Genomic DNA, 23,077 nt, shown 5'->3' on the forward strand with positions numbered 1-23,077 from the left:
TTCTGCATGATCTGCCATCTTCCACAGAAAACTATTTTATTAAATATACAGACGATCCCATTTTATCTATGTCGGTCTCTGTCTCTTTACATCCCCTTGTAATAAGTGAATTTTCTTACACTTAACTCGTCTAAATGTCAAACTGTTAACTTCGGCCTGGGACATGAAGAGAACCTAAACACCAGTTGAAATCCCACAAAATTTGTACTATTGAAGATTCTTTTATAAACACAGTGCCATTTATCTTGATGTAAGTTTTTATTCTGATCTCTATTGGCCTTTTGATGTTTTATTATTATTGAAGGAAGTTTTCCTTCTGACGTACTACATAAAGAGTCTGCGTGCTTTTGGCGTTAACCACCCCCTTCATTCATATCTTTCTTCTTGTATATCTTCTGGTAGAACGAGACGTCAGTACATTAGAATCAATGCACGCAAATAAAAGTCTAAAAGCTGGAAAATACCTTATTTAACAAATCTACAATGTGACGAACACGTTGTCAGAGTTGACCTAGTCAATAACTTGTATTCCTAACCATGTTTCGAATTAAAAAGTTGTATCCATTTAAATCTTCATAAAAGTCATTTCATCTAATTCTAGGTCGTTTATCTATCTAACTTATATATATGTATGCAGATATCTGTTCCTTCCACGTTTTTGTTCTTTTTGTAAAAGAAACTTGTTGAAATACTTTGTGCTGAGAATTCTATATTGTACCAAAATTTTAATATTGAACAAATTCATTAATTATAATAATAATAATAATAATAATAATAATAACTTTCTATTGTACATAAGATGATAGAAGCCTAGAGATGTTAATTGAACATTAACTATTAACAAGTCAGAAGCTGATGATTATCAATTGTTGCTTAGTTCATTAAGCTCATAGTAACTTGTAAAGATAACTGCTATTCTAAACTATACTAATCTCTCCATATAGTATATAAATGTTATTTATTAAACAGACAATCATAGAAATAATCACAAGTCATTCATTACAAGTGAATGATGAAATTATTTACTAAACATCTGATCTTCAAATACTCTGAATTGTTATATGTATCAATTTGGTTCTTGAATTATGTATACTTTTTACATATCGCTGAAATCAACAAATGAATTCCTTACTCACACAAAAGGTATATATTTAATTTATGACGTTGATGTAATTTGTAACATTATGTCACCAAAAAGATTCTTACTCAACTGTCTGATTATAAATTTCAGTGTGCACATTTCGATACATGCTCTCACATTTGTTTACCCCCACATTATTATTTATTTTACGATTATTATTTCAACTTCGGAAAATAACTCAAGTATAATCAGTGTATTTATAAAATTGACATTCCGTATATAATTGATTAAATTTTTCATTGAAATCATGAACTGATCAATGCTAGACCACCATGGAAAACCTGGAAGCACTGGGACGACTGTTCTGTCTTAATATGGGACTCCAAGGCAATGCACGTGTACGACCCCGCAAGCGGGACTCTATCCCCAGACCCTCGGTCTCGTGCACGAAGGCCCAACCTTTAAATTACTGAGTCGACATCCAACGGTGTTAAAATGTAACTTCAACCAATCCACGATATTGTGGATGTGTACCATTGAAGAATCCTATGCTAGGACGAAACGGCCGTCCACTGCTTCCAGGTTTTCAGTAGTGGTTTAACACTGATCGGTTCATGACTTAAATGATACTTAACAATCTTTACAACCGAATACTGTAAATAATTAAACTGTCTTTGACAGTCAATATTAATAAAACCAAATCAAATGTATGTGAAAACATAAGCACGAAATCCTTCTTGTATTTCAACAAAATGATTAAAAGGTTGATTAATCTAACGACTTTTGTGAATATATTTAATTGAGCACAATGCATGCAAAATGAAGGAAATTTAAAACAAAAGTAATTTAAATACCTATTTACTGAAATAAATTAAGTCCAAAAGATTTTTTATCAGTGAGTGTTTTTCATAAAGAAACTTGGGTTCACGATTCCAAGTCAAGTTAGATGTCAATGACCCAGTTTAAACGTATTATCTTTAGTAAGACGGACATGAATCAAGTGACAACTGGTGACTGAAGTTAGTTAATCAATGATCAGTGTTTTCTCCATATATATATATATATATATATATATATATATATATACTAGTTAACATAGAGATTATTCATACTTCTACTTGCATATATATTTGTATATAACCTGGCATTTACTATGGCAACTTAACAAACAATCTGTTTAAAAGAAATCACTAAATCCTTAAATTCGTTTCTGATTTTTGTAATTTTGCTTTATTTACCTTTATTTAACTAACATGACTTCATAATTACAGGTTAGATATTCAGAAAATGTTTCACTAGCCAAATTATTCATAGTTCAATAGAGAAACAAATAGGTAGAGTAAAAAAAACATTTCACAATCTCACGAGCACAACCAATTGATTGTCTTTGTTCAATATTTCAGTTCAATACACTATATCGCTGTGATTGGTTAACTTTTTCCATCGACATGAGTAACAATTGTGCACACGAGTGTGTGTGTGTTTGTAAGTGTGCTTATGTTGTCCCAACTTATTTATTTCTAATTAATCGAATAAGTAGTATCTTTCAGTCTACTGGTCTATAAGAATATTTCAGTTTTTTACAACACAAACATAAAAATGATCATTTCGAATTAAAACTAGACTCATTAAATAAGTATAATTTACTATTAACATGAGTTCAAAGCATCTTCAATAAATCTGGACAATAAAATCTAATTACTTTTCCAAGAAGAAAGTAGTAAGTTTTCACATCGTTTCTATTATTTAAAATATTTTTACACTTTTTTTTCTCCATAAAATTACTCAACTCAAATATTCATTGTTCAATAAAGTATAGAGATGATTTTAAACCGTAGTGATTCTTGTCTTTTAAGTTTACTTATATCTATAGTAAAACGATATTCTCAGAAGGGGTTTGTGGAGATTTTAGAAATTCCAAAGATTGAAATCATGAGTCAATTGTAGCTAGACCACCATGAAAAACCTGGAAGCACTAGACGGCCGTTTCGTCCTATTGTGGGACTCCTCAGCAGTGCGGGATCGTGGATGCGCACTGCGAAACAACCAGAAACGAGCGATAACAACAAACACAATTCAACACGTATAATATACAGTGCAAAACCGTCCTTGGGGAGAGTTACCAAATTGCATACTAAAAGACACAACGGACCAATAGCATTTAAGATATTTCCCAGTGAGAAATACGACATAAAGGTGATAAGAGCGCCTTCGGCGCGAAAACAAAGAAATTCAAATTCTCTAAGTAAAATTACAAAATTAGGTTCTTTCCCAAGTGAGTTCTGGGGATCTAAGGTCTCTAACATTATGCTAGGTTAATCAGACAGGCCAAATGATAAGAGCATAACAAGATTAAGATTTGAGTTGATTTTTTAAAGAAAGATACATATACTAATCGTTAAAAGTGTGTCCTTCAGTTCTAAAGCAAAAAGCTATATCTTTAATAATGAATGTATACCTATTCTTAATTTGATTTTAGTCAATGAAGTTTTCTTCTCACTTTCGGCCTCCGCACTCACGTATCTACCCGGGTTGTAACAGTAGCATTTAGAGCCTCGAATGATCACAAAAATTTCTTTTGTTTGCTACTGAGCTTAATAATTTCGTAGCTAAGTTGTAGAAACTGTTTAAAAAAATAAAATTGTTTACTCTCCCGCATCTATTTTCAAGGATTTTCGAAGTTATGATGAAAAATCGTCATCGGTCGGAGTGTGATATATATATAGATCATTTATGGTATTAAGTGATAGTTTTGTTATATCACAGAATAACCAACATTAAAGAAATAAGCCACTGGCTAATTAATGTCATGTTATCTTGGAAACTAAAAGACCAGTTTGATCGACTGTATTATCGTGGGTTCATTATTACCAATATGTTAATCATAAACCGGAACAAAATACTTTATTTCTGCTTATTTATATTCAACAGTTTTTCAGCTGATATTGGTAACCTTAAGTTGAAAGATCTTAACAAATGCACTGTATTAGTTAATTCATATAAATTATTGTAATTAAAGTCTTTAAAATTCGGTGGAAAAGAGCTATTCTTTCCAACAGTTAACAAAGTAACAATATAAAATGTTGACTAGCTATTCCGGTAGATGATGTTACAAAATGTGAATTAATGCTGTTTGTTAAGTTTATCTTGGAAGATTATATGCAATCAAAAAGCTCAAGTTTACAAAACATTTTGAAATCTACATCAAATCACTCTTTTGCTTTATCTCTCGATACTATTAAGAATATGGCCAATATTATAATCTGAATGTGTAGATTAGACTGTCATATAATTTTAAGCTTTTTCTTAATTGGATTCTGTACAAAAATGTTTGAACTTGAAATAAACTAATGTCATGGAGCTTTTAGACTGTATTCTTAGTTTTCTAAATGCTTTACAATCATTTACATATGACGTTGGCCAGAATAATAATTTTTTAGATTATCCTACGGTAGGGATCACGAAGTTAAAATCAATATGGATTTCGAAGAGAAACTGCGATGATACTTTTCAAAATTTATCATATACTCAGCTAGTAAAAAGCATCACAATGTTACCAACATCCCATTAATAAACAGAATACAAATTTTAATAGTGAAATTCATGACTCTATTTAAGCTAGACCACCATTGAATACCTGGAAGCCCTGGGCGACCGTTTCGTTCTAGTATGCAGCTCTTCAGCAAATGGTATCCACGATCCTGCACGTGGAACTCGAATTCAGGATATTTGGTCTCGCGCGCGAGTCCTGAATGAGATATCGTGCATGCGCACTACTGAGGTGTTACATACTAGGACTAAAGGACCGTCCAGTGCTTTCAGTTTTCTAATGGTGGTCTAGCTTAAATTGACTCATGAGTTCAACTAGTAAAATTATAACGATCTCCACAAATCCTCCAGCTGTTACATTAATGATTAAATTCTTAAAATAAAACTTTACTTGACAATTGTTAGTTGAATATAAACATATTTCATTGGGGTTATCTTTAATTAGATTTAAATACGGTACTTAACACCTCAAATGTTAATCTGTTATTAAGTAGATCACTGGATAAGAATGAATAGCTTATTATTCTAAAATAGATAAACAGTATACGATCATGACATTTCTATAGAAAGGATTCATGAATACTGTTGAATTTCTTTATAGATGTATATATCATACGATTTTCATCTTGTATGTGTTTAAGTAATTCAATCTAAAGCTTAATTAACAAAGTAAAGTCCTGTAAAACTATTAAGTCCTCTATAAATAAATGAATAATATATTTGTAATATCCCAATGAGTAGAAAAATTAGATTTTCTGACACTTCATGACTTAGTGTAAACCACTTCTTCAGAGAATAAATAATCAAATCAAAATTCATTGAATCCTCCATCGTTTAGACAAGTGTATAATGGATAATAATTGATAGTCTACATATGATTAAAAAAGAACCCATTCGAAGTTTTGTTTGATAATCATGCTACTAAATGTTTATTGTTTTTATATATTTAGTGTTATAACTGCGATATTATTTGAGCTACATTTCAAATGAAGTTTCCCAAACCAGTACTTACAATCTTTGCCTCTTAGATGGTTCGAGATGTTTATTCTATTGTTAAATGAAACATTAACTTTTCCCTTGATATAATAATTTTGAAAATAACAACGACCAACAAAACCGTTGTAGAAATAGGCTGAATTTAACACCAACTTTGTATTAGTATAGAACTAATCAAAAGTATGGATTTATAATTTTACACAGAATCAAACACTGAAGCAAATCTGGAGATTTATTGTTTAATCAAAATTAGTTCTTAGAAGAAACTATTAATATTAAGACGATTATTGTTTAAAATTAGGATATTATAAGTCCGAAAAAAAACTGCCAAACAAAATGTTTATGCTAATTTAGTGACAATATCCATTTCCATTGGCTTGGTTACTATCACTAACATTTAAAAAAGGTTTTTTTGTTTTCAGAAATATCGCCACTGAGACACATAGATAGTTATGAAATAAATTAACATATTTAAACTGATTTATTTTGTTTTAGAAAAAGAAAGTAAAAATTGATTAGTTGAGTTATGTAGACTATAAGAACAGAATCGTATGTGAACAAGAGTTTAAAACTGACTATAATTTATTATCAGAAGGGGTTTTGTGAAGATTTTACTAATGTCAATAGTTGAAATTATGAATCAATTGAAGCTAGACCACCATTCAAAACCTGGAAACACTGGACGGCCATTTCGTCCTATTGTGAGACTCCTCAGCAGTGCGCATCCACGACCCCGCCTCACGAGATTCAACCCAGGACCTATCAGTCTCGCGCCAGGCGTTCAACCATTAGATCACTGAGCCGGCATCCAACGGTGTTAATGCCTAACTTCAACCAATCCATGAATCTCTTAGGGGGTGGGATCGTGAACGCACACGTCTGAGGAACCTCATACTAGGACAAAACGGCCGTCCAGTGCTTCCAGGTTTTGAATGGTGTTCTAGCTTCAATCGACTTACGATTTCAACTACTATAATCCATTAGCTTAGCAAACTAACTACGTTAAACTCAGTAAAATCACTTTGAAAGAAGACAGTTTAGCGAACAGTGAGTAATGATCTTGCTAATGAAGTTAATTTTAGTATATGTTTTAAAATATAACCTAGTTTGTAAGAAAACTTTTATATGAATGAAATTTACTGAAGTATTCTTGAGTGGTTGACAAATCCCAAAGCTGTTTGTGGAAATGGGAAATAACTGAATTTTAAACAGTTTTATGGTTGATTCTGAACTTCTGTTTCTAGCTTTATAGTTTTACTTCAAACATTATTTAACAACAAAGTGGAAAATGTTAAGCAGAGATAGGTGGTAGCTAGAAGTGGAATCCAGAACAGGCCTTTCGTCTAAGTTGGGCTTCGTCAGCTGGATCTGTTTGAGTTCAGTTTTATGTTCACTCTGGGACTCGAACCCTGTAACGTTCGCTTCAAACATCAATGCGTTATTCAATTAGCTACTGAGTCTGGATAGCCACTGGTTTGTGAAACGGATGACATTTAATTCATCTTTGCATTGGTTTTTTGAATCTTTATTCTGATGTTTGCAACTGCAATTGATCAATCTCTTTTTTGGCATACGTGTACCTGTGTGAACTGCCTCTATATTGCCAGAAAGTCACAATCATTTTAAGCAGAGATGAATGGTGGCTAGAAGTAGAATTCAGAACGCACGCTTCATCCTATTTTGGATTTGTCAGCTGGATGTAGTTACATTATCTCGCGGTTGATGTTCACTCTGGTACTCGATACCAGGATGTACATTTGTCAAAAGTGATTAATCCATTTCAAATCTTAACATCAAATGTAAGATCTATACGATCAGTATCCATAAATTAAAAAGTAAAAGATTTCTTCATTTTTAAGTAACTTACTATATTTCTTTCCTTCCGTATCTAAATAAGATTTATTTCGTTCATCGTTGAATTTCTGGATCAAAATGACTATGACCAAATAATGTAGGTAATATTAATGAACAATCTCCTATCATCATGAATTAATTGTTGTGCATTTTAATTATGAAGTAAACAGTTATCATGTTATGTTATTTATGTAGTTATACTTTGTAAATATTCCACTTTCTTACTTAAGAATATTGAAAATAATTATAATTCTATTGCATAATTATTGTCTTTTATTTTAGCATCATGTTAGAATTACAAGCAACTGATGTAAGTTTTTTTCTTCTTGACCAAATTTTCATTTACAAAACAAATTGATTTCATACTTCATTGTATTAAGAAGTAATTTTTGATCTATCAGACTGAGGCATCTGTAAATTGACATAACTATTCATAAAGAAACTCAAACCTAGTTATTGTAGCTTCACATTTCAATGTATCATTCATTAGACTAGTAAATATAGCTGGTGAATAGTACATGACTTTTTAGAATGAGGTTTTAGTGGCCCAGGATCTGACTCCAAGTAGATCACATGAAGGATTGTTATTGAATGATTGCTGTGGAAATGTATATGTCTCCTATCCCCGTATATAATCATCGACTTAAATCGCATTAGTCAATAACGGAATTAAATAAGTCAAATACGAGAATGAATTTCGAACACATATATTTCATACATTTTTTGACCCAGACAAAATATCGGAGAAGTGAACAGAAAACAGCGAAGCTAAACGACGCTCAGTGGAGATGGCGGATAAGGTAACTCCATTTGGTCAAGCGTTAATCAATATTTATAGTCACACAAAATTAAGCTACAGACATTTAATGATTGGGATAAGTAGGGCGCACACATATGCAGTCATATAAAAACAGTTAAGGTTGATAAGCGAATAATTAACAAGGTCAAAGTACAACTCAAGTAGAATGAATAGATTGGCCTATCCGAAAGCTAGAATAAAATATATGAGCTTAACATGTCAACCGACACTAAAAGGTATTAACTAGAGAACAGTTTAAGTAAATGCAATCTTGGCAAATAATTTAAGAGGGTCATCTCACAAAATAAGTTTGTACTGAATAAACAAACTTCATCCTAATTTATTTCCAAAAACAACTACTTTTGTATTCCACTATGAACTTGAATCCAGGAACAAAATCATTCTAATAGGGAACACGAAACATTTTAATCACGAAATTCAAATCTAATGGTCTACATTTTCTAACTTCACTCTATTTGTGAAATAACGACTATCAAATGACTTTTCAGTGAATTAGGTAAACAAAATGAGCTGAATCATTTACATTCAACAAATTTGTTTATTTTTTTTTGTTTCTTTAATTCATTGTTTATTGTAAACTCTATTTACTCAAGTTTCAAATCATTATTGTACTAAGTTTAGAATACTCATGGATTTGAAGAGCAATTTTTTACATGACACTCTACCTTTCATCTCATAGATTCAATACTATCTTGTATGATGGTATAAAATGAATCATCAAACTAGTTTCTTAAATATAATACATTTAATTTATTAACGTTCAGTAAAATTCTAAAACTGACCGAATTTATAATGAAGTACAAAAATGTGTGTAACATAACTGGCAGATAGTGAAAATGGCACACTTATCATTGATTTGTATAGAAACCCTAAGAAAATTAGCATATGGTCAAATCAATTTAACGTATTTTTTTTAGTAAATAAAGATGCTATTACATTGCATTAGTAACGAAAATATAAGAAACTAGTTAAGATTAAAAATTTGTAGTAATTAAAACTATTTAAAACTAAGATGCTTTATGTCTAATCTTAAATTGAATCGGGAACCTATGTCTGTTGTAGTAGTAATTTACATAAACGTAAAAGGTACTACAAATTCACAAAGTATCTAGCCATCATAAGCTAAGAAAAGATAAATTGCTCTGTAAGTAGCTACTTGGTTCAAACTGAATTTTCGAAGGTCCAATGAATATCAGCAAAATGGGCCCAATTTAGATGGAGTCTTATGAATTTCATTAAATTAGAGGCATTAATTCACTTGCTCTAATCTATTTTTGTTTGAAGAATATTCAATTCTTATAAGAGTTTTCCATGTTTGTATAAATTGCTTCTCAAATAATTGTACTATTTAATAATGAGGTAGTCATACAACTGAGGCTAGACCATATTAAAATGCTATACGAAAACTGATGTAGATTTTCAAAGGTTTTGTGTTAGTGAAATACGTTCCATGTATTAGAACTAAATACCTAGTTTTGAGTTTCATAATAGGGAAACAATAATAAAAAGGAAGCTTTTCCTTTAACAATTCCAGAAAAAGTCAACACTTCGATAATTATGGTCATTAAAAACAGTAACATATTTAATTTAGTTCTAAAATCAATGTTAGTTTGGTGCCATGTTTAAAAGATGACATAATGAAGCTTAATTTTTGTTACTAATCTTGAATAATACAAGAAATACAAATATTCTTACATGTGATTTTGATGGAGTTTTGTTCTCTGAGCTGGATGGTTTGGTTGTGGAGCTTTCTTCGCTCTTCTGAACGACATCATCAGCACAAACTTCAGATAGAAGTGAAGTGTTCGAATTTCTCCATATGCGTTTCACAGCTTGTTCTGTACACCTCGATGTTGATTGGTTCTTATTGACCTTAAATTTGTTATTGTTTACTTCTTTGATGTCGTTCAGATGAACAATGAAAGCTCCACGACCAAACCATCCAGCTCAGAGAACAAAACTCCATCAAAATCATCCACCAGAGCTACAAATCTTCTCCACCATTCTTACGTGTGATATAGTAAAGTACCGTGCCATAAAATACAAGAAAATGAAATTATAGCCCTAAAATCTGCCTTATTTTAGATATTTGAATGAAGTGAAACAAAAAAATTAAAGAAAACTTAGAATGTCACATGTTATTACGTCATATCACCGTTTTAAGCTTTGACACGTAAACATGAAAGATATCGATGAAACTTATATAGAAATAAAAAAGAAACCATTTCATAAGACCAGAAACAACGTCAAGGCTGTTAATTGTTTTTGAATATACATCTCAATTAGTATTAGATTTCGCACTGCAGCAGAATGATGAGAAAAAACGTAGGTTTATCAAAGACACTAAATTTCTAGGAAGTCATTCTGAAGTTTTTCGGCTTCTGAAGAATAACAACTGGTATCATATGATCCAGAGTAAATCAGTGAGACGAAATTATCAACATCAACTGTCTTTTTTCATACTAGTAAGTCTGAAATAATACCGAAGTTATAGAGTTCAAAATTCTGATTCCATATAAATTGGAGTCCAGAAACATTAGTCTATGAGACTTCAATAGAACATATAATATCACTGTTACTATACTGATAGCTAACGCTACAATGGTATTTAGGATTAATAATAATTTAATATCAATTGTAAGTAGTTTATAACTACAATGATGAAGGAGATGAGCTTTGGTTATGCAAAGGTTAGTCAAAAATTTTAGGCCAGGTTAAGTGCGTAAAGATGAACCTGATATAATGACAAAGTTCCAAGTCATTTCATAAACATCACCAAACTACTCAACAACCTGATCTCATTTAATATTTTCTTAAAACTACCCTTGATAAAAGGATGCACTTGTTCGAAAAATTCAACATGATGTCCGCTCTTCATCTATTCAAAAAGAAAAGATTCAAAATGAGAGACGGTTATATGATGTATATTCAAATCCATTCTGCTCTAATAATGTGATGAGTTTAGTAATCATGTACCAGACCTAAGTATATTCTCTTCCGTGACGATTCTGACTGTGAGAATCTAATGATTTTGGACGTAATGATTTTAAGGTGATATGAAAACACCGCCAGTAAGACAATGTACTCGTATGCAGGGTTTTGTGCATAATGATTCCAACCAAATGGCTCCATCATATAGCTTTTAACTATTACTGTAGTTGTAGAAACTAACAATATTTTGTGACTTGAATTGCTTCCGATATAAAATAAATTTAATCTAGATTAATTCATGGATGTTTTTAGTTATTCTAGTAAAATGTTTGAACTCCCGTTTTAGTGACATGAGTAATTGACATACTGATCAACACATATTCTCCACGAAGTTAACGATATCAAAAAGCTTAATAACACATATCTGAATATCGTGATCTTTTGGTACACTTTGTAATATTGATACCAAAGATAAGTTAAATGTATCTTTGAAGAATTATTTGAGATGTCGTAATTTAACTTAAAATGAGATCAGGATAGTGAAATAACAGCCTTTGGTTGTGATGTACACTATTAGTAAGCTCTTTCAGAATCTAACGAGAATTCAATTAATCCAGTCAACTAGTAAAGAGTGATTCACATCCACAAAACAAGTTAAACCAAAATTACCTAGTTAAAAATAAAAACCGTGGGTAATTTTAAAAGAAACTGGTCAAACGAACTAAAGTTATCACTATCTCATTGATTTGTATAAAAAATAAAACAATTAGTCATCCAAGACAGCATAAAAATGGAAGATCTATATGTATACCTATAACAATTTATGAACACTACAGGTCGTAAACAATTGTTGAAAACCCAGTTACATAAGGGGAATTCATGTTCTGATTAAACTTTTGTTTTTGGTCTTTTCAATCTAACTAAACTTCGTATTTTATTCACCAGACAATTGACAGGTGATTTAAGGTAGTCAGCGGAAATCACTGTACTTAAGTTTATGTTAGTTGACACGTCGGTTAAAAATACTTGCAGTCTTGACGCAACTGATTCTCCTTGTATGATTTGAACTTTAGTTACTCAGCTTCACACTCTAAAATTGTTCTTTACTCAAAGGAAATCAGCAGGGTCACAGATGGTAAAATAAGTTGTTGTCAACTTTTCTGTCCCCAGGTAGACTTTTCATATACTTTATTAACAGTAAAAGTCTCATACCCCATTTCAATCTCATTGGAAAGCTGGCCAATAGCATGTTGGTCAGTGGAAGAGATGGCTTTTATTAGGGCGCGCTTTAATACATCATACGGCTTTTCCTGATCCGGTTTAACTAAAGCTTCTCACATGCTATGTGCATTTACTTCCGGAAGGAGTGCGCTTGTGTAGCTGAATAGAGCTAACCAAAAAAATATTTTTCAAATCTATTGAATCAAATTCATTCGTCGGTGACCCTAAAAGGCTGAATAGAACGGTTAAGGAACCTCATGAACGGTGTTTGAGGAAGACTTAATGTTTGTTATCTGAAGAAATTTTTATTTTACTTTAATCAGTCATCTATATCCAAGACAACTTAAAAAAACCGGCAATAAAAGACCTAAATACTTAATAATATAGTGAGAAGGGGTTGTAAATGTTGTTCACTTTGAATTGATATAAATTGGAGATCCATTGAAACTCAAGATGAACTAGACATATATTACGTCTTTTCCTAAGATTCTTCATTAGTGCACACTTTAAACCCAGCATGAGGTCTTCAGAGAATGTGGTGACGCCTGATCATTGAATGGGCATCCAATGTTCCAAACTTTCAACTTGATATTATGAACTAGAAATTACCAACACTAATTTGTGAATCTTATTTCAAACTGTTTAAAAGAACTGTGAAATATTTATTATGATTTTTTTCTGTAGGACAATCCGATACAAGAAGAAATGATGAAACGAACAGAAATGTTAAAAGTGAGTTTAATTACTAGTTTATTAATAAATACAAAAAGGCAATACCGAAATAAATATCACTACATATTTATCTAATAGTATGTGAATAAAAAAATTTTATGATATTGTGGTGTGTGCTACTGATGTCGACAAATGTAATTAGTATGTATCATCAGTCGAAAGTGAAATGCCTGAAGGCAGGAGGTTAAGAAGATCGTAGAAAGAAAACGAGAACAAAGGATAATTCAGGTAGAAACGAAAGAACAGTCAAGTCAAAGACAGTAGACTGACATTTTGCAAATGAAAAAAGTACTGTGCGGTTCTCAGATTTTACAATGAGATCCTGTAATTTTGTGTTCAAATACATTCGGTTGTACTCACTGTTGTTCTCGTCCACTACAACATGCTATGGTTTAATTAGTGAATGGCTAACAATAAAATTCAAGTCATTTGCTTCGTCGTACTTAGAACTCGTTAACTGGATTTACCTAACTCTCAGTTTTGATATTCTCAGTAACTCAGTAGAAAATACTTTGAGCGTTCAAAATGAAAAGTGCTGGATTTGCGTGTCAATATGAACATCAATATTAGGCTGCAGGAATGTCCAGATGACGTGTCTCAGATAGGATGAAACACACGTCATAAATCTTACTGTTAGCCTATACCAAATATTTTATGATTTATTTACTTTTGTTCATGTTTTCTGATTTCAAATGCTTGTTTCTATTTCGGATTGAACAATGAAGTCTGAGATGATTGACTGATATTTGCAAAAGGAACAGTCAAGTTTGAGACAACTGATTAACATTTTGCAAATAAAGTATTTCCTTTATGGTTCTCAGATTTTACTAAGATGTTCTGTAATTTCGAATTCAAATACACTCGATTGTCGTCACTTGTGTTCCCGTTCACTATAATATTAAGGATATATCTGTACGATTTTTCGAATAATATTTCAAGCCATCTACCTCAGTATTAAAAAGGATTTTCTTTAGAAAAATGTCAAACAAAAGCAACGATAGTCTGTTGCATATTTTTAGTTCGTTGTGGCAAAAGAAGACGATATACTCACAAGTGTTATATGTTTCTTATGAAAGATTGCTAGAATAGTGGAATAAATATAGTTGATTGTTTCATCATAGAGTAACGTCTAATGCAGATATTACCAAAGACCGTTTATTACTTAGTAAGTGCATAAAATTACTGATTTTATAAATAAAGAAACACAAAATCATACAGTTTTATACTTGGTAATTAGATATATTTTTCACTGTAGTTCTATCTTAGTCTAGTGAACACACATCATTGTGCATACATATTGTTACACATGGCCTCTTACACTGTTATTTTCTGAATAGTGACTACCTGAACTAAGGAGAAATGAATCTAAACAGTACTACATTACAATTGTTTTACTTTGAAAACTTTCATCCATCTTAGGATATTAAATTAAAATAAGAAATTGATAAACCATATAAAAACTAAAATCCACTTGGTATTGTTTACTTGATTCTTCCGGTTGATATTTAAGACTGCAAGTGATCAGTCTCTTATTGGCATATGTGAATACTATGCGTACTGCCTCAATATTGCCTTAATTTACAAGTATTATAAACAAAGATGGGTAATGACTAGCAGTGAAATCCAGGACGCTCGTATCGTCCTATTTGAGAGACATCAGTTGGATGTACCTGCATCTCAGAGTTGATGTTCACTTTGGGACTCGAATGCGCGTCCTCGATTCTACTGCTAGCCACTACCCATCTTTGCATATAATGCTTGTGAATTAAGGCAATATTGAGGCAATCCGCACAGAATGCACATATGCCAATAAGAGACTGATCGTTTGCAGTCTTAAACATCAACCGGAAGATTCAAGTAAACAATACCAAGTGAACTTCAGATTTATCCCATTGGACAAGCAATTAGTTATCAGGACTCAGTAGCTAAGAGAATAATGGCGTTTGAAGTGAGCGGTACTGGGTTCGAGTCTAACCATCTTTGGTTATATATAATATTTAATTCTACTAAACTGACTTTTTTTATTTGAACACAGATAAAATAAAGTTTTTTATTAATTGTAGAGTGAATAGATGCATAATATTTTTAAGGAATAAGTAAAATGATAATGTCTTATCGTCATTCTTAGTCAACCAACAAGTACGACATGTCCAGAACTTCATTGAAGTTTTGGTCATAAAAGAAATGAAAGTTCATATAAAGGAACAATATTTAGTGTGTAAACTTCAAGGTTAAAGTTAGTTGTGATATTTTACACATATTTAAGTTTAAATGATAATTTAGTGCTAACCAACACGATAAAGTTTGTTGGTATAAATGCCATTTCTATAAATGGGATTCAATAAAGATCAGTCAAATGTTAATCCTCTCATCCGTCTATTTGCACATCTAACTAGATTGAATACTGATGTGTTTTTCGACAAAAAACATTCTCATATTCATACGTGAAGATGCATTTTGAATGTATATGGTTGTGGAAATGATTCGAATTGTCTTCTACACTACAGTGCATCATTAATAAAAGTTTCTTACAAAAATCCAATATAATTACTGGCATTAGTCAACTGAAAAACGTATAGCTTTCATTAAAATGTTAGTGAACATTTGAAATAGAGAATCAATGCTTGATGAAAGATTTTTCTTTTTTTCTTTGGTTTCAATATATGCATCTGTAAGTTGATATATATTTAAAATGAATAAACTTGTTTATTATAGGAACATATTGAAGGAAATATTGAGATATTAGACTATTTACAAGGAATTTCAGGATTGGAACGTGATTTCTCAGTGAGTTATGTCTATCGATTACTCTTTTGCGATTAGCGAACGATGATATATTTTGCAGGCGACTTAAGTGTAACTTTCTAAAGAAATAAATTACAAGTGACTTATATTTTGTTTATAGAACAATGTGTCAGCATGAATACTGATGTTCCATAAACTCTGGGCAATACTTCCTCTAGAAGTAGATAAGAATATAAATGGTTAATTAATCTTGTAAAATGTACTCCAAGGTATTAGTTTTCATCAGAATGGGGATTTGTGGAGATTGTAGTGACTTTAATAGTTAAGATCATGAATCGATGTAAGCTAAACCACCATTGGAAACCTGAAAGAATTGGACGGTCGTTTCACCCTAGTATGGGACTCGGCAGTGCTCATCCACAATCCCGCACATGGGACTCGAAGCCAGTACATTTGATCTTGCGTGCGAACGCCAAACCTCAAGGCGACTGAGCTGGCGCAACCTTTTATGCATTGTCTAAGGTGGATAACAATTTCCACCCGACACGGACTTTATTAATTATTATTTCTACATATAGCCCTTTAAACTATATTCTTCAGTGCTTAATATAAGAAATGTTAGAATGATAAGCCAATGTACGAAATGTTTTCAATATTTTGTTATGTCAATGTTTCAGTAGGAGTAAAATTAGGTACAATGTCAATTTATGTTTTGATTTTAAACAGAAATCCTTCACTGACTCTAATTCTAACGGTTAATTTAAAAATGCTATTATAATAAATTACAAAAAGAAAACAACTAATTATCTAAAGCTAGCGTAGTTTTAATTACAAATCGTTAAATTACTTCATTCATATCATTCATATTTGAATATAAGCTTAGAAGATAATAAAAAATCAAAGTATAGATCAAACAATTGTTTACAGAAGTTAGTTTGCATCTGAAACAATCAGATTAAAAATTTCAAAAAAGGGGAAGGAAGCTATTCATCACAGACGACTAGAAGTAAAATGTTATAAAAAGAAAAGCAGACCGTTTATATCGTCATACTTTCTATCTTGATAGACCATTTTTGTTCAGAACATAAGACATCCATGAGACAAAGCGGCTTTCTTTTATTAAGATGGACAAACGAATTGACTTACTATGGATATGACGAGCGTATAGGCAACAGTCATGCAATAAACTCCTCTGATTTGAGCAAAATTATTCAATAAATTTATTATTAAGATTTGCAAAATGTTTCACAAAAGCGATCTATAGTTATATGGGATGACTTATGGAGGTCAGAGAGAGAAAGCTTTGTGGTAAACTAAACGAAAGAGGTTTATGATCACGTCACATTAAGAAGGTTATATTTACGCCAGCTGGTACTTTGAAACAACCTTATGTCTGCTATTGTGTCTTTCAGGATGTTTCTTAACTTTTAACTTAAAGATTATTTATACTATAGAATCCGTTTGAAAATTCTAACTGGACAAGCTATTAGTGTGTCGTAATATTTGAATCAGATGAGAAATATAAGTAAATACTGTACTGTTATAGAAAGCAATATGAATGATAAGAAATAGTCAGTCTCATACAGTGAAGTGTTGAAACATCAATTACGCCGTCAAAATCACAGCCAACGGAAAAGCGAATCAAAACATATTTACAAGTACTGCAAATGATGGGACAGCACACAACTATTGCAAACGGATGTGTTGCTTTGTTTCGGAAATAGACAATCTATTCAGAGCGGATGAATTTCAGAAGCGTTTAAAACGCAGCAGATATCTTTTCAAAAACGTAAAAGGATAACAAAAAAACAGATCAATGGCATAAATGTATGGGATGAGTAGTTCATTGAGTCATGGCAAGTTGTTAAAATTGTGTAACACAAATACACTACTGAATAATATTAAGTAGCATAAGGAAAATACGTAAAAGTTAGAGAGGGACTAAAAAGTTAATTCACTTGATATTGTTTTTACTTGAATCTTCCCATTGATGTTTTTGGACTGAAATTGATCAGTCTCTTATTGGCATATGTGCATACTGTGCGTATGCCTCGATACTGCCTTAATTTACAAGCATTATAAGCAAAGATGGATAGTGGCTAGCAGTGGGATCCAGGACGCGCGTTTCGTCCTGTTTGGGACTCGTCAGCTGGATGTACCTGCATCTCAGAGTTGATGTTCACTCTGGGACTCGAACTCAGTACCGTTCGCTTCAAACGCCATCGCGTCATCCACTTAGCTACTGAGTCCTGATAGCCACTTGCTTGTGCAATGGGTTGAAGTTTAATTCACTTGATATTGCACAAGCAAGTGGCTATCAGGACTCAGTAGCTAAGTGGATGACGCGATGGCGTTTGAAGCGAACGGTACTGAGTTCGAGTCCCAGAGTGAACATCAACTCTGAGATGCAGGTACATCCAGCTGACGAGTCCCAAACAGGACGAAACGCGCGTCCTGGATCCCACTGCTAGCCACTATCCATTTTTGCTTATAAGGACTAAAAAGTTGTTTCAAAAATTAAGACAGATAAAGGTGGTCGCGATTACAAATGTCTTATTTCTAATGATGCCAAAAGAAAACGTCATATATATATATCGGTTACCTATGACCATGCTGGATATAACAGTATGGAACCCCGAATGTTATCTCATTCAATGTAACCATCTGGCAAAAAATTATTCGGAACTTTGGGTATACAAATGTATTTGTGATAAAAAATCCTCGAAATATAAGAGTCCTTCTGCTACTAGTTGCTTACAAACTGTATTTTAACTAACGAACCGTATTATACAATATGAAAATTTCTCATTACAATTTTTCATTTTTCAAATTCTTTGTATAACAATACGTAATTCAAGAAATTGGCAGAGCGTGTCATAAATACAGCGATAACACTGAGCGATCAGAATAATGTTGTGCATCCAGAAAGAATATATGATCAGGTAAGCATCTAACACATTTCACTCGAATAATCTGATAAGTAATGATAAACAGAAGTATATTCTCATTTGAGATTGTCGGTTGCAAAGCTTTCAATAACATGTTAACCATAATCTTTCTCATAATTTTACTCTTATACCGTACTTTCTCTCAAAAACCTATTACCTGAACTATGGTCATACATTGCTAGTTCAACACTTATTTATCCCATAATATTCTTGATCAAGTAATAGCAGTTAAAAACGATCGTGATAGCTTCTTCAAAGTTAATGGATAAGTGAAGCACAGAATTTGTGCAACGTGAACAAACGAACAATTACTAATATTTTAGTGTGGTTGACTGACGTTTCAGAAATGACTAAGATCTAAGATTTCTTGCTAATTATTTATAGAATACTAGCTTTTTGCTAAGTTGTAGAGTGTATTGATGACAAGTATCTGATCAACTGTCTTTATATTGTCTGTGTATATTACTATATAATAATTTTGATAGTTTAGATCATGAGTCAATTGAAGCTAGACCACTATGGAAAACTTGGAAGCACTAGACGGCCGTTTCGTCCTATTGTAGAACCCCTCAGCAGTGCGCAAGGTGGTATCGTGGATGCGCGCTGTTGAGGAGTCCCACACTAAGACGAAACGGTCGTCTAGTGCTTCCAGGTTTTTCATGGTGGTTTAGCTTCAATTGACTCATGATCTTAACTATTAGAATTACTATAATATCCACAAGACTTCTTCGGATACTATATAATTGGCTAACAATTAGTTCCAGGATGAGATTGCTAAGATTTAGTTTCATAGTCTTTTCACATTCAATTTCATATTTTATTTTCAAATCAAATGACGAGCTTGATAAAACTGTTGGATACCTACCTTATTAGTGAATAAACAAGTGGCGATTTCCAAAAAATCATGTAACTGAAGAACATTTAATTACTTAAAAACTTATTATATATGGAAAAGGTAAATATTATAAATTTTAACAGAAATAATATGAGTCACTATCATCTGTTTCTTGAAGAACTGAGTGATTCTAATGTCATAGCTTTGCTTTAACTTCTACCTATAATGAGGTTCTTGTGTCTGTCATCTGGAAAAAAAGGCTTTGTAGGTAACAACACAATGTTACGAATCTTAAACTAATTTAAAGGGAAATTCTTTATACACTTTACCCTAGAGAAAGATAAGTGTGATTCAGTTAAGAAACAGGTTTGTAAGTGAAGATTTTCAATTAATTTCAATGTTATTATTATGTGATAACATGTGCTTTCCTTTTAGGAAACTGGTGACAATGTTGACAGATGTTGGAAATACATTTCTCAACTATCTGAAGCAATACAATTTCATATCAAAAAATCACATGAGTATCACAAGGTTAGTTATAAAGCTTAATAAATATAGAAATGAATATTTCATATCTACTTTACCGATTTATGGAATAATATCTAGTTTTGAAGACAGACATGATCAAGATCTATCATTAGTTAGATTTGTTAAAAACTAGGATACACTAAAGCTTGAGGTGGGATTTGTGATGTGAGATCAAATGACTTACAAGTACATTGAAGTTGAAAATTCGTACCATCGAACTGCCACTCAATGTTTTGACTGGATCATTTTCGTTGTGAAATCACAATATCGTAAGTTCAATGCTGATAAAGTCATGGATAAACACTGTCGAAGAATTTTAAAGTAGAATGCAACAATTACTAAGCTTTCTATGACATTCAGTGGTTCTCGGAATTATATTAATTCGTGGCTAAGCCTATTCTTACATCTTATTACCTATTCAAATGTTTTATTTCATAGATAATTTAATTGATACATTGTAAAAATGAACACTAAATATGAATATACAATGAGGTTCACATTTTTGATGTAAGAAGCTAGGCAATTAATAACCCTTTAAAATCGACGGAACGATTTTTAATTTGTCGTTGACTCTTTTAGTCACCGCGGGATTAGTTGGTGAATTGTAGGCATTCGAATAATCACAAGTGTTTTTTAGGAAGTGGTGTATTATGACTATTTATTTAAAACTCTCTTCTACGAAAACTTTTGTGAGAGCTTTGGAAATGTATATTCCAACTTGACAATCGGCTTATAATTTCCCGTAGTTGTGATCACTTGGCTTTCGTGTGTGTGTTTTTTTTTTACCTTAGATTCAGCAATATAAAAGCATTTCCGTAGATGAATTCTGTTAATTCTTATCTAAGTCATAAAATGAAATCAGTTACAAATATGTAACTCGAATAAATGTTTCAGAAATAGTTAATGGTTATTGAGTATTATTTGTAAACTTATTAGAACGTTATTATATTTGATAAGGATAACACAAATGTCTTCAAGTAAATGTAATAAATGTAATTATCAATCTCAGTCACAAGGTTGATTTTATTTCTTTAATTGTTTGTCTCTTTTAATTTTTTTCTTCCAAGTTTCATCATGAAATTTGGGCAGCTCGTATGGAAATACAACAAGTTCTTTCGAGTTATTCGTTAATTCAAGAAAAATTAGATTCATTAAGTTTGTTAACTGATGAAGCTCTTGAAACAGTTAAAAATATGATAGAAGCTCAATTGGTAAGTTATAGAAATAAAGGAAAATCTGAAATATACTATAAATGACACAATGTTAGGATAAAAATTTGTATCATTAAGTAGACTTGCTACTTGATAAAAGACTTCTACATTATTTATTTTGACAGAGCATATATACGAAACTTTCTCTCAAATCAAAAGAATTCTTGGCAAAATCATCAATAATGAGGTCAATATTTCTTCGTAACTCACTAACTCAAGGCAAACATTCAGCATACTTGTTAGCCTCGCTACGTTTACCATCTGGACAATCGGTTCATAGAGGTGATTCTGTTAAAGTATGGGGAAGTAATCAATTTGTATCAAAATTACATAGTGAATGGAATGCTGAAGTCAATAATGGTGAACAAATAAATAATGCACCTTCAATTTGTTTTTGGCTTACTTCTCCAGAACATAGTCCAATATCAGATAAGAGCAACCAATTAGAGTCTTGTGAAAATGAAGAAAATCATGGAACTTTAGGAGAAGTTTCATCAACCAAAAATGTTTGTAAACGGTAGGTTGAATAGTATTTTGTAATAGCAAACTGTTATTTAAAAACTTTTTAAAGCACATTAGGTATTGTGAATATATTTCTACTTTATTACTCACATTAACTTTCATTGTCTAACTGTTGCATTATGCATTAACATAAGTTTCATGACAAATCAAATCAAATGTTTGAAGACGTACTATGTCAAGCCCACATAGGTTATTCTAGCCTCTGAACAGATCAATCCATTCATTCTTCTCAAGTCACATTTTTACCTTGTCACTTATTCACTTTATAACCCAGATTGTTTTTTATATGATCGTATGTGTGTTAATTACTTAACCTATTCATCATGTGTCTGTAACTTATTTTTGTTTGACTATAAATATTGATTCACACTTAGTTAAATCGAGTTAGCCCACTCACCTTTTACACTGCGCATCATTTAGTTTCACTTCTCTCTTTCCTTTTCGTTTCATTCGCTCTGCCTGTTTTGATCAACGACTGTACGAAATATGTCTATTCAAAACTTCATCCTCGTATTTGACATATTTAATTCTGTTATTCACTAACGCGATTTAAGTCGATGATTATACCGGATCAACAAAAATAACATTCTAAAACATAATTTACGGAAAGGATAACTGATTATCTAGAAAAATGTACCTAGTAGATGTTAACGTTTGGGATTATTTCACATTATGCAATGATTCTCATCATCTTACCACTAAAATAAACAAATGGATTTTTCAAACTAAATCCAGATATCTATGTAAAAACAAAGTTAGTGAGATACCTTAAACATTTAAATAATCCACATTGTGTTTTATTTCTAAATGAAAGTATCCTGTGGATATTTTGATAGGTAATTCAATACAAAACCATTACTTACCAAATTCTTAGTTTAAGATTATTTTTGCAGTAAAATGAAATTAGCTGAACAATCATTGACAATCAGAAAGTGTAGTGAAGAAGAACACAGGCGAGAACAACCAAATTGTACATAACATGAAATTACAGAGTTACTTGGTAAAATAGAAAAACCATATAGTAAATCGTTAATTTGCAAAATATTATTCCATCATATCAAACCGGACTGTTGCTGTTGCAATCATCAATCCATTGTCTCACAT

At 31.7% G+C, this 23,077-nt stretch overlaps 1 protein-coding gene across 1 annotated transcript in view; it reads left to right on the forward strand.

The window, feature by feature from the left end:
* The first annotated feature begins 2,423 nt into the window (after window positions 1-2,423).
* Window positions 2,424-23,077, forward strand: part of MS3_00004378 (uncharacterized protein) — a 35,978-nt gene continuing 15,324 nt past the window's right edge. The window contains exons 1-8 of the mRNA XM_051212293.1: window positions 2,424-2,801; window positions 7,763-7,790; window positions 13,137-13,184; window positions 15,900-15,971; window positions 18,788-18,871; window positions 20,148-20,243; window positions 21,308-21,451; window positions 21,577-21,968. Coding sequence (XP_051072464.1) covers window positions 7,767-7,790; window positions 13,137-13,184; window positions 15,900-15,971; window positions 18,788-18,871; window positions 20,148-20,243; window positions 21,308-21,451; window positions 21,577-21,968 — 860 coding nt within the window. The 5' untranslated portion in view covers window positions 2,424-2,801; window positions 7,763-7,766. The remainder of the gene's footprint in view (window positions 2,802-7,762; window positions 7,791-13,136; window positions 13,185-15,899; window positions 15,972-18,787; window positions 18,872-20,147; window positions 20,244-21,307; window positions 21,452-21,576; window positions 21,969-23,077) is intronic.

Source organism: Schistosoma haematobium, chromosome ZW (genome assembly GCF_000699445.3).
Source record: "Schistosoma haematobium chromosome ZW, whole genome shotgun sequence".
NCBI lineage: Eukaryota > Metazoa > Platyhelminthes > Trematoda > Strigeidida > Schistosomatidae > Schistosoma > Schistosoma haematobium.